This window comes from Triticum urartu, chromosome 5 (assembly GCF_003073215.2).
Source record: "Triticum urartu cultivar G1812 chromosome 5, Tu2.1, whole genome shotgun sequence".
NCBI classification, from domain to species: domain Eukaryota; kingdom Viridiplantae; phylum Streptophyta; class Magnoliopsida; order Poales; family Poaceae; genus Triticum; species Triticum urartu.
The window spans coordinates 36,521,969-36,534,046 of record NC_053026.1 but is presented as its reverse complement, the minus strand read 5'-3'; the positions used below and the strand labels follow the sequence as shown (position 1 = coordinate 36,534,046).

The 12,078-nt window shown below is 45.6% G+C and overlaps 1 protein-coding gene and 1 pseudogene across 2 annotated transcripts; both read right to left on the bottom strand.

Annotated features, from left to right (window-relative positions):
• Nucleotides 1–323: 323 nt before the first annotated feature.
• LOC125555544 lies at nt 324–1,329 on the bottom strand. 2 transcript variants are annotated; one of them, XM_048718458.1, is made up of 3 exons: nt 1,223–1,329; nt 866–1,096; nt 324–789 (listed from the first exon to the last, which is right to left on the bottom strand). In XM_048718458.1, the coding sequence occupies exons 2-3, from the start codon at nt 1,085–1,087 to the stop codon at nt 451–453; spliced, it is 561 nt and encodes a 186-aa protein (XP_048574415.1). In that variant the 5' UTR covers nt 1,088–1,096; nt 1,223–1,329; the 3' UTR covers nt 324–450. The 2 variants fall into 2 exon arrangements, with proteins under 2 accessions (XP_048574415.1, XP_048574416.1); XM_048718459.1 differs by having other exon boundaries at nt 866–1,121; nt 1,223–1,325.
• A 3,115-nt stretch (nt 1,330–4,444) lies between these two features.
• LOC125506702 lies at nt 4,445–11,453 on the bottom strand (annotated as a pseudogene).
• Nucleotides 11,454–12,078: the final 625 nt, after the last annotated feature.

The window sequence follows — 12,078 nt, the reverse complement described above, 5'->3', positions numbered from 1 at the left end:
TCAATTATACACAAGTTGGAACAACAGCTTTATCCCCAGTGGATTAGCCAGCGGTTGCATGAAAAACCATAGTTAACATATACTCCTATACTGCATGAAGTGACAATCTCACCAACATCAATTATATCGAAGCTGGATAAATAAGCATATAAATGATGTCTGATCCTCTAGAGTCGACCTGCAGGCATGCAAGCTTGAGTATTCTATAGTCTCACCTAAATAGCTTGGCGTAATCATGGTCATAGCTGTTTACACAAATACGTACTAGCATCTCCGATCTATCCAATTAACAGTCGAGTACACTGGTAGATTCGGTGCACTCGGTCAATTGTGGCCGCTAGCATAATGCATACTCCTACTCATTATTTATCAGTCCCTCATTAGTACCTCACCAGCTGATCCATGGACATGATCGCTGCGACGCTGCCTACGTACCCCTGCTTCTCAGTCCTACTCCTCACCGCTGCCGAGGAGGAGGGCCAAGAAGCTGATGATGTCTCCCGCTGCGTAGATGAAGAGGCCCCCGGTGGAGCAGATCCGGAAGAAGAGGTCTCCTGGGTCGGCGACGAGGAGGATATGGGCTATGGCGGCCATGATGAAGTGGCCGACGATAGTGAGCACGAGCGCGAGGTAGGCGAGGGCGCGGCGACGGCGGCGGCACGGGAGCCGCAGGGCCAGCACCGCCGCGGCCGCCTGGAGCACGAGGCAGCACAGCAGCCCGATCCCTAGGGCGTTCACCATGGCTTCCTCCGCGTCCGTAAGCTGGTCGCAGCGCAGAAAGAAGGAGGACTGTGGAGGAGTGGAAATTGAGAAGGCATGGAGAAGGGCAGCAGCCAAGGGGTAGGGCAAGGGGAATCGGGCGTACCTGGCTGCAACGGACGTGGAAGTGGTAGAGTGCGTAGGCTATTACGGTGCCGATGGCCAAGGAGAGCGCGATGTGGCAGGCGGTGAGGAGCGCCCATGAACTGACTCCTCGGACAAGATCAGGACGAGGCGTCTTCTTGGCCAGGGACAGGGTCACCGGCAGCAGATGAGGCGCCTTGCTGCCGGCCATGGATGCAGGAGCCTTCTTTTGCGGGGACTCCATGGATCAAACCTGGACAAGATGAGGAGATGAGACACTGAGGCATTGTTAGTCAAGGTCAACAGGAAGAAAGAGGAAGAGAAAGAAGAATTCAGCGACAAAATGCAAGAACGAGGAGACGGAGGGGGAGGGATTCACCGTCACTCGTCGGATGTGGGAGGTGCTTCCTTTTCCCTACGCGAGCGACGTGCTACACTCCAAGGGTGGTGTTGGAGGCTGCCGGCCACTGGTGTTGTGGACTGCGTAGCTGTTTAAGTAGCGAGTGTGGTCGTGTGCGATGCAAAGTGAGGCCGCGACGTGTCGAGCCCGGGCTTCACACACACACACACACACACACACACACACACACACACACACACACAACCACGGGTTAGTTGCATGTGGGGTGGGAGGAGCGCCTAGACCATCTTTGGCAATGCTGCTCACCCAACACACACAGGTGCACATGCATGCGTAGTGCTCCTAGAAGCTAGATGAACGGGGAAGGGAGGGGGAGGGGACTCACCGTACATGTGAGCATGCAAGGCTGCGATACGCGAGCGACCCAGGCGGAAGCATGTGACGGTCTCGGTCGTCGCATTGATGTAGAGAGGAAACCACGTGCAAGTTTCGTCCGATCAAGGGAGCGCGTATAACATTTTTGGCAATGCTGTGGGATGCATGCCTGCCTAGTTAATATCTTTCCATACGTAAAGAAATGCTAGTGAAGCTCATCACGCACACGCATGCACATGCTCATTTTAATTAGCTACGGTGATTCTCAACTAGCGAGATTTCAGAGTAGCTTGCCCATTCACCACCCTTAACGACGGGTGGCCAAATCAATCATTTCGATAAGCTTGCTTCTACCACATTTTGGCAGAATAGTTTCATTCTTTTTAATATCTTTTTTATGCATGATTGGTTGTCATTAACGGATGCAACCTTACTTTGACATACATTGAGTATTACAACGTGACATTATATTTTACACTAAACCATTCTTAAGCTTATTTGTCTTGGTTGAGAATGGGTGGTGGGGCTCCAAAGGTCTGCATGGTCATCTTGACCCTACATAATCATCTACTCGAAAAAGTGGCAAAAGAATAAATAAGGTGATGGTCATTGATGGCATGCTTCCACCAAGGCATAAAGTGATGAGGCATCATGTGCTTCCCAACAACGCGTGCTTTTAACATATTATCTTTAGTGGGCTTATTAATTTTTCTGCTTTTCATATTTTTTATAGTTTCTAGAATAGACAATAAACCAAAGTGATTCTCTATTTTTTCTTCTTCTTTCACTTTACTTTGTAGGGAAAGAGATTGTCTCCTCTGAAGGAATTAGCATTGCTTTAAAAATAAATTAATAGTTTAGATGCACCACCCAAACTAGTTGCTTTAACAAACTGGGATAGTCATTGTTTGATCTCTTTTCAACACATGGAAAATCCTAGCATATTAGTCCATCACATGCTCACATATCAAATGACCATGACTCTAAACTATTTTTGCAATGACCACTAAACTTTGTTTAGCGCCAACCGAGGCTCAGAGAATGTATGACATAACAAGATCATCAATGTAAGCTTAACCATTAAATTAATGTAGGCCGCGCAGGAATTCAGATCGGGATACACATGCACGGCAAGTTGTAAATATGTTTTTATAATTGATCAAGTGGAATTATGGCATAGGAAATCGAGTGAAGACTGCCTCCTTAAATAGGGTAACAACGCTTAACTGCCATTATGCACCGAATGTGCATGTGTCCCCTCGATGCATGTGGTGCCCTAATGGCGGATAGTGAAGATAATCTCGTCATCACCAAAGATCGCAACTCCCACATCTCAACGATGTATGTCGTGGTGCACCATGCACGATGCGCTTTCATGGCACTTTGATGGTGCATGTTGTCAAGTGGTCACCTATGCGTCGTGTCGAGCTGTGTCACGCTTCCTACTACACCACGCAACGACTAAGCTAAATGATACTCCCTCCGTCCGCGAATAAGTGTACATCTAGCTTTTGTTCTAAGTCAAAGTTTTAAATTTTTAATCAACTTTATAGAAAACAATAGTAACATATATGACATAAAGTTGATATATTATCAAAGTACATTTCAAGACGAATCTAGTGATACTAATTTGGTGCCATAGATGCTTTTACTTAGCCTACGATGTACGGGCGAGAGCCAGGGCGTGCTGGACGACGGTGACTTCGACAACGAGGCGACGGATTCACTATCTTTCCTGTTCGTGCTCGTGCGCTTGTGCAGCCCGTGGCCCCGTGCTGCTGCTGCTTGGTTGCCGTGCTAATTAGCCTTGCTGGTTGCTAGTGGTGATGTTGCTGCTTGCTTGCTTGCTTGCCCGTGTTGTTGTGCCGGCCCCTGGGTTGCTGGCAATATCCGTCGCGGTCACCACTGTCTCTCTGGAAGTACGGACGAGAGAGAGAGAGAGAGAGAGTTGGGGAACGGTGAGAGACGCTGTGCGTGGTCAATGGGGTGGAGCAGGGACAAACTTGTCTTTCCTCGTGGGCAAGGGCAAAAAATCAAAGTCCAAAGTAAGATGTGCTAAAATATCAAATCCAATGTAAGCAGTGGCAAATTATCAAAGTGCGAAGTAATAAGGGGCAAATAATCAAATCCCCCAGTAAAATATACCAAGAAATTATTTAGACGATTTGGAGGTCCCTGTTACATCTCCATATCAAATAACTTAGAGTGTGATTTATTGCTCTTACTCTCTGAGATGGATGTTGATGAGCGGTACAACCGATAATTCACTTCAAAGCACGGCTTAATTTACACACTTGGGCTATTACCGCGCCAAGTGACATGACAGTGGGTATGATTCTTGTTTGCTCCGCCTCCACCAAGTGCCTGAAACTAGTGTATGTATGTTTCAGGTTCTTCTTGGGCATATCTCGCACTCCTTTGTTGTACAGCGATTGATCAATGAATGAGAATATGTATACTGCAGTACCAACAACGGAGCAGTTGCTTCTTTAGACACAACAAGCTGACGATTAATGTTTGAGGCATAAAAAATGGAATTTCATCAAAATCTTTATTTTTTGTATATATATTATTTATTTTATTGTTTTGTATCTAGCAAAATTGTAAGGTAAAAAACATAAAAGATCCTGGATTCTCCATTTAATTCGGAAAAAAAGAGATTATTGTTCGTAGAACATCGATAGAGAAAAAAAGGCGACTATCGGATTTGAACCGATGACCGATGAATGGATTCAGGACGCACATTTCGGTTTGACCACTAAAAATACTAGGAGGACAAACACGAACCAATAGCAGGAGCCTCCAGTATATATATGGGCGACCAATGTCGACTTGTCCGGTTCATCATAGCCATACAGCGATAGTAGAAGAGTGTGTGAATCGGTCACAGAACTACACAGATAGCATAAACAGAAAGAAGAAAAAAACCTACTTCTTCCCAAGATGTTGGGTTTCAGGTCATGCTCAAGAGTTACTTCTTCACTGCCTTGACAACCACGAGCATGACGATAACAACTATCACTATCACCAGGAGAGCGATTATGGCGGAGCACATCCACTTTCTCGAGTTCTTCTGCAACTTCTTTGCCTTCTGGAGGGCATCCAAACTATGTTGTATGTAGTTGGTAGCATTTGAAACCTTGGAATAACAAACAAAATGCCAGCATCGCATTCGTTAGCTTGTTTATTGACAAAATCGGTTAGGTCTATTTGTTAGAATAAAGCTGTTTTCACAAGTTCGTCATCTTACATGTGGCTCTATGTGGTCAATCATGTCTCCTTGAGCCTTAACCAATACTGCCATATCCAGGAACATCTACAAGCCAAAACCCAGGAAATGGGGTACATTAACACATATTACCCCCCACCACCACCCTTTTAAAGGTAACCTGCTGCAACTCTAGAAGCTTCTTCTCTAGATCTCTTACAGCATCAATAATCTACCATACTATCAATAATCTACCATAATGGCTGAGAAACATTCTTATAAAGTTACCGAAAGTCAAAAGAATGACAATTTGCAAAACTCTTTATTTTACTTTTTAGAACATATAAGCATCAACAAAGCCACTTGCACCGCTTATAAAGAGCTCGATGCTTGGATGCCTCATATACATGGGAAAGCAGAGTAGTTTCTCCCTGCTGCTCTATGAGGGCATATCAAATCAAATAGCCCAAGTACTCCAGCTGTCCCAAAATAAGTGTCGTGCCTTTAGTTCAAATCTGAACTAAGCCATGACACTTATTTTGGGATGGAGGGACTAGTAAATAGAAATATGCACTGGCTTTAACTTTTTTTGTGTGTGTATCTAGAGATTACAATTAGGCATTAGAGGAAAAATTTATTTATTCCCAGACATAATAGGAAAATCATCACTTACATGTCAATTTGGAAATTCAAGTTAGAGGAAAACAATACCTGAAAATCATCGATCTGTTCCTTCAAATTATTCCTCACTGCTCTGTAGAGATCAATCAGTAAGCAAAGTGACTAAGGACTACATTTGCGCAAAAAAAAAGGCTAATTCATGCAGCCAAGAGACTGGAAACATAAATCGACAGTGAATTTAATTTACCCAGCGGTCTGTTCCCTTAATTGATCTACCGTAGAGCCCTTCCCGCGTCCAGGTTTCTGCTTGTTAGATAAGTTCTGTGGCATAGCACAGGGGCAAGCAGCAAACCATTAGCAGCATGTCCATCTTTTAGTTTATGCTATGCAGACAGAAGAATAACATACATCTTCTTCGAGTTTATCAAGTTTTGTTTTGGCCATACGAGCAATTTTCCTCGCTTCATCAACATCTTTCTCCATTTTCTGCCGAATCGCTTAAAAAATGTATTGTTGTGCGTGACTAAGTAAAGCAAAATTTTCATCTCATTTATATAAGGTTTGGAGTTGTCACCTTTCTTTTTTTTTTTAAAGGGGGACTCCCCGGCCTCTGCATCAGAGTGATGCATACGGCCATCTTATTAACCAAATAAAGCAGTGCCAATATGGTTTCAAGGTCTCTAAAAATAATAAAAAAGCAAAGAAGGCTCACACAGAGCCAAACAAGGCTAGAAACACCAACTAGCCACGAAAAGACGCCACAACCGGCTGGCTAAAAATAAATAGGTAAACTAATTGCCTATCCTATTATATGACCGTCATCCAAACCGGTTGAAGATATCCCGAGCTACCATCTCCCAACGGAAAGATCCAGTAACCAAATGCTCCCTGGCCTTCATCGGAGTGAGTAGCGACCATGAATGGATCAGTGCTGTGGTTCGGAATATAACCTGCAAAAAATGGATACGTGATATTCTGTTAAAAACCAAATCATTTCTGCAAGTCCAGATAGTCCACAACAAAGCGCAAACTCCAACCCGAATGTGTCTCACTAAGTCAGGCTCAATCCCATTAAGCCATGTCCCAAATAATGCGTTGACAGAATTCGGTGGATTGATATTGAATGGCCAAGGGTGTCTCGCCGAGCCAAGTATCCTCCCAGAAACGTGTACTAGCGCCGTTTCCAATAACAAACTTCATCCTATTAAACAAAGATTGTTTGACTTTTATCAGTCCTTTCTAGAAAGGTGAATCAGTCGGCCTGACTGTGACCTGGGACAAAGTTTTTGTCTGGAGGTACTTGCTGCGAAGGATTTGAGCCCACATAGCATCATTCTCCGATGAGAGCTTCCACGGCCACTTGCTAAGAAGGCATCTGTTCTTAACTTCTAGATTCTCAATACCAAGACCCCCTTGGTCTTTCGGTCTACAGATGATATCCATTTAGCAAGCCGATATTTTCTTTTAAGCTCATCACCCTGCCAAAAGAAACGCGATCGATAAAAGTCCAGTCTTTTCCTAACACCAACTGGAACCTCAAAGAACGATAGGAGAAACATAGGCATACTCGTGAGCACCGAATTTATCAGGATTAATCGGCCTCCGTATGACATGAGCTTACCCTTCCAGCAACTTAGTTTCTTCTCAAATCGGTCCTAGATGCACTTTCATTCTCTCTTTGTCAGCCTACAATGGTGGATTGGAATACCTAGGTAAGAGAAGGGTAACTCTCCCAACTCGCACCCAAACAATTGCCTACAAGCCTCCTATTCTTCTTTGGCTCTACCAAAACAGAACAGCTCGCTCTTATGAAAGTTAATCTTTAACCCGGTCAATTGTTCAAATAGGCATAACACAAGCTTCATATTTCTCGCCTTGGCCAAGTCATGCTCCATAAAGATAATTGTATCATCGGCGTACTGAAGGATGGATACACCTCCATCAACAAGATGAGGTACCAATCCACCTACTTGACCATTTTCTTTAGCCCTTCCTATCAAAATTGCTAACATATCCACCACAATGTTAAACAGGATAGGGGACATCGGATCTCCTTGTCTTAGGCCTTTATGTGTCTGGAAGTAATGACCTATATCATCATTTACTTTAATTCCCACACTACCTTTTTGCGTAAATGATTCAACCTGTCGGCGCCAGGCTTCATCAAAACCTTTCATACGCAATGACTGTTGGAGGAATGGCCATTTGACCTTATCGTACGCTTTCTCGAAATCCACCTTAAAAATTACTCCATCTAATTTTTTGGAATGGATTTCATGGAGCGTTTCATGCAGGACGACCACCCCTTCAAGGATATTTCTGTCCGGAATGAAAGCAGTTTGGGACTGTTGCACCACAGAATGCGCAATCTGTGTGAGCCTATTAGTCCCAACCTTGGTGAAGATTTTGAAACTAACATTGAGGAGGCAGATCGGCCTGAACTGCTCAATTCTCACAGCATCCGTTTTCTTAGGAAGCAGTGTGATAGTTCCAAAATTCAAGTGAAATAAGTGAAGCTGTCCAGAGAACAGATCGTGGAACATAGGTAGCAAATCCCCCTTAATAATGTGCCAGCACTTTTTATAGAACTCGACCGGGAATCCATCCGGTCCGGGAGCCTTATTGTTTTTCATCTGTGCAATAGCATCAAACACCTCCTTCTCTGAGAACGGGGCAACCAGAATATCATTGTCGGCAGCCGATAGTTGAGGCATATCCTCAATCCTGGACTCATCGAGGGACACACAATTATCATCTGGAGGTCCAAATAACTGCCTATAATACTCGGTAATATATGTTTTTAGGTTATCATGTCCTAAAATAGTGCCCTCATCGTGTTCAAGTTGGAAGATTCGCTTCTTTCTGTGCTTACCATTAGCAATCAAATGAAAGAATTGAGTATTCGCGTCCCCTTGGACCACTTTGCAGACTTTAGCTCGCAAATCCCACTTCAATTCTTCTTCGCGGAGCAGTTCTTTCAACCTCTTCTCCGCCTCATTTTTAACCTGAAGCTCAGCTGGCAGCAAAATCGTGGATTCGGCCTTTATGTCTAGGGCCTGTATAAGAGAAAGGAGTCTATCCTTTTCAATCTTATACACACCACTGAGGTGTTTGGCCCAACCCCGTAAGAAACTTCTCAAATGCCTAATCTTATTCTGCCAACGCTCGACCGCAGTTGTACCTCCTGCACCCCTAGCCCATTCCCTGGCAATCAGGTCCAAGAACCCCTCGCGTTCGAACCATGACATCTCGAAAGAGAAGGTGTTCTTGTTACCCACGTGATTCGGCTCCCCTGAGTCCACGAACAAGGGTGTGTGATCGGATATTCCCCGCGAGAGAGTTTGCACCATAACCAGAGGGAACTTTTGTTCCCACTCCACGCTCGCAAGAACTCGATCAAGTTTTTCGTAAGTTGGGTTTGGCAGAGCATTAGCCCAGGTAAACTTTCTACCAGAAAGCTCTATCTCCCTCAGATCCAAGCTTTCAATAATGGTATTGAACATAAACGACCACCTGCCGTAAAAGTTATCATTATTCTTCTCCTCTCTCCTCCTAATGATATTGAAATCACCCCTAACTAAAATTGGAAGCTGTTCTGACCCACAGATTCAAACAAGGTCCGCCAGAAACTCCGGTTTAAGCTCGGGTTGTGCGGCACCATAAACCGCCACCAAAGCCCAGTTGAAACCATCTACTTTAGACTTGACTCGAAACTTAACCGCGAAGTCGCCCATCACTACACTTCGGAATTCAAGCGAATCGCATCTCACACCTAGCAAGATACCACCCGATCTTCCTCGCGGAGGGAGGCAATGCCAATTGAAATCAATACCACCCGCAAGAGAGGACAGAAACTGGGGCGCAAAGTTTTCTCTACCAGTCTCCGATAGAGCAATGAAATCTAAACGCTGCTCTAATGATGCCTCAGCAAGAAACCTTCTTTTAGCCAAGTCCTTTAGACCTCTACTATTCCAAAAGATTCCTTTCATATTTCGTCATGAATTTTTTTAGTAGTCCGAATCCTAGCACTCCTACGAACTGCAGAATCGGGATAGATCTTACGTTTCCACTTGCGCTTTGGTTTACTAGGCTCTGACGCTCGGTCCTCATAACCGGGTTCAACGATACTACCATCGGCATTCTCTAGGGGCACATCATCGTCCTCAGACTCATGATTGGGGGGTGCTAGATCCGCACACAGATTATCGAGCACTCTAACCCCTAACGCATCAATCTCATCATCATTCATCGGTTTAACTGCTGCAAGATTACGAATAGTCTCTAAGGCACGCTCCGCCTCCAAATCTAACAGATCATTCACCGAATTGGAAATCTCACTATCAGTAGCACCTAGTGAAACTCCTAATTGGTTTGCATTATTTATAATCTCCTCATTAGAAAAATGCAATAAAGAATTTGATATGTTGACGGACATACCAGAAGAGATCGCAGCATCCTGAAGCTTGGCCGCCCTCATAGCGCACCGCTGCTGCATATCATCAACCTCCGGGAGCTCATGGATACGAGCACTCATCCGTCTCCCCGTCGAGACGGGGTCCGGGATCCCGCCAAAAGCAACGACCTCCTCCCTAGTAAAGCCTCGCGCTGAGTCCCTCAAAGGGTCAACCGAGGTTACCGGAGGAGGCGGCTGCGGGCTCCCAAGCCCCTCAGACAAATGCCCCATGCCGGGGTCCACAGCCACGGGTACGACAGGAGAGGAGATGGCGGGGGCCGCCTGCCCGCGCCCTCCTCCCGCCCCACCCACCGGCGCAGAGTGGAGCGCCGTCGGCGTAAGAGACACGGTCCTCCTGACCGCCGAAGATGAAGGAGGAGCCAGGGCCACCTGCCCTAGCCCCCCCCCCCCCCAGCGCTGCTGCTGGCGCGGGTGTCGCCGCCACAACCGGAGTAGCAGGAGCCGAGGCCGCCTGCCTCGGGCTCCCTCCCCCAGCGCTGGCCGACCCCAACGTGACCGACGTCACCGGCGTCGGGATATGGAGAGGAGAAGTCAAGGCCTCCTGCCCCGAACCCGGCGTCGGGACTCGGGATATGGATATTGAGACTCGTTAAGTTAGCTATTAAGCTCTCAATTCCGTCAACCTGTGTGTGTGTGTGTGTGTGTGTGAAAGCAGCATCACATGTCATTAATCTGAAGTGCAAAAATGGACAAATAACATCAGGAACAAGATTAGTATGGAGTTTCCTAAACAGCATGCACCTTCTTGAAGAATCCTTTTAAATTATCAGAGGCGTCGGGCTGATACATCCCCATTTCAACATCCCCCTCATCTCTTGAGGAATCCCACCGGGGAAGCTCAAAGGAATCCTGCAAAATCAGAGTGTTTATAAGAACATGTACTGCACAGCAGCACCTGCACGAAGGCTTGCTTGATTGCTATGAATTCGATCTGACATTATAGCCAATTGTGCTGGTACTTTCATCATCAGCTAAAACCTACCAAACCAATAGGACAGGATAGTTGCGGAAATAAAGCATTGGCATTATTATAACTGGTCCCAAAAGAATATTACTAAAGCTTATACTTGCTAGCAGAAGATATAAACTGCTCAAAAAGAGTATTTGAGATGTCACATTCAAAATCAGAACATGACGGCGAGTCGGCGACCATGTATGTAATGCCAAAAGAACATTCTGAAGTTAATTTGAGTGCTGAAATAAGTAATATAATGTGGTCACATTACGTGTTGTTTTCAAACTAACAAACAAACAGTGAATGACATTTTGAGACTCGAGTGCTTGCTAAGCATAAAGCTGGGACAAACTAAAATCAGAATAACCTCCCGGAGATGTTCAGACAAGTGCAACCAGCCCACTGCTGATAGCACACACAAAAAGAGCAAGCAGATCCTAAAAGGAGGGGCAAATAAATCCTGCTACTTGGAGCTCAAGCAGATCTGAGCATCTAAGCCGATCCCTGCCGAACGGTTCGTTGAGCAATTGAGCAGTGTGAAGAGATGAAAGGAGGAACACGAGGAGGAGGGTTCAGAGGGGGTGCAGAGGGAACTTACGGTTAGTAGGTTGTTCATGCCGGCGGGGCGGGGCGGGAGGAACAGACGGCGGGGCGGCAAGGAGACGGAGGAAGGAACGGACGGACGGCGGCGCGGTGAGGGGTTTAGCTGGAGGCACGCCTCGTGTCGCTTTCGTTTCCTTTCATTTTCTTTTCTTTCCGTGTACAGGCTCCACTATTCCTTGCAGCGTGCAAGGAATAGGACACGTACGTCCTATTCCACATCTTGAGCGTGGAATAGTTGACGACCTATGGCTCCCTCACATGGGCTGGCCACGTCATGTGCTTTTTTTTAGTGTTTGTGCTTTTTTATTCTTGAAAAATATATTTTTCTTAATGAATGTTTTTTTGCGAATTTCCTTAATGAATGTTTGACACGACAAAATAGAAACAAAACGTGAGCATGCCAATGTACCTAAGTACACCGTGAAAAAATATAAGGAAATATCTATTTTATTAATCTCGTGTCGAGAAAAAATATAAAAAATCCCTATGAAGGATGCGCTCGATGGCCGGGATAACTGGTGTCCGCCTGGTGCGGCGAGCCAGCCTCGTCGTGGCTGAGGATCTGCACTGTTTTCATTACTTGTAGGGTAGAAACGATTAAGAGGTTATATCATGGATCAAACTGGGGAACATGAAGC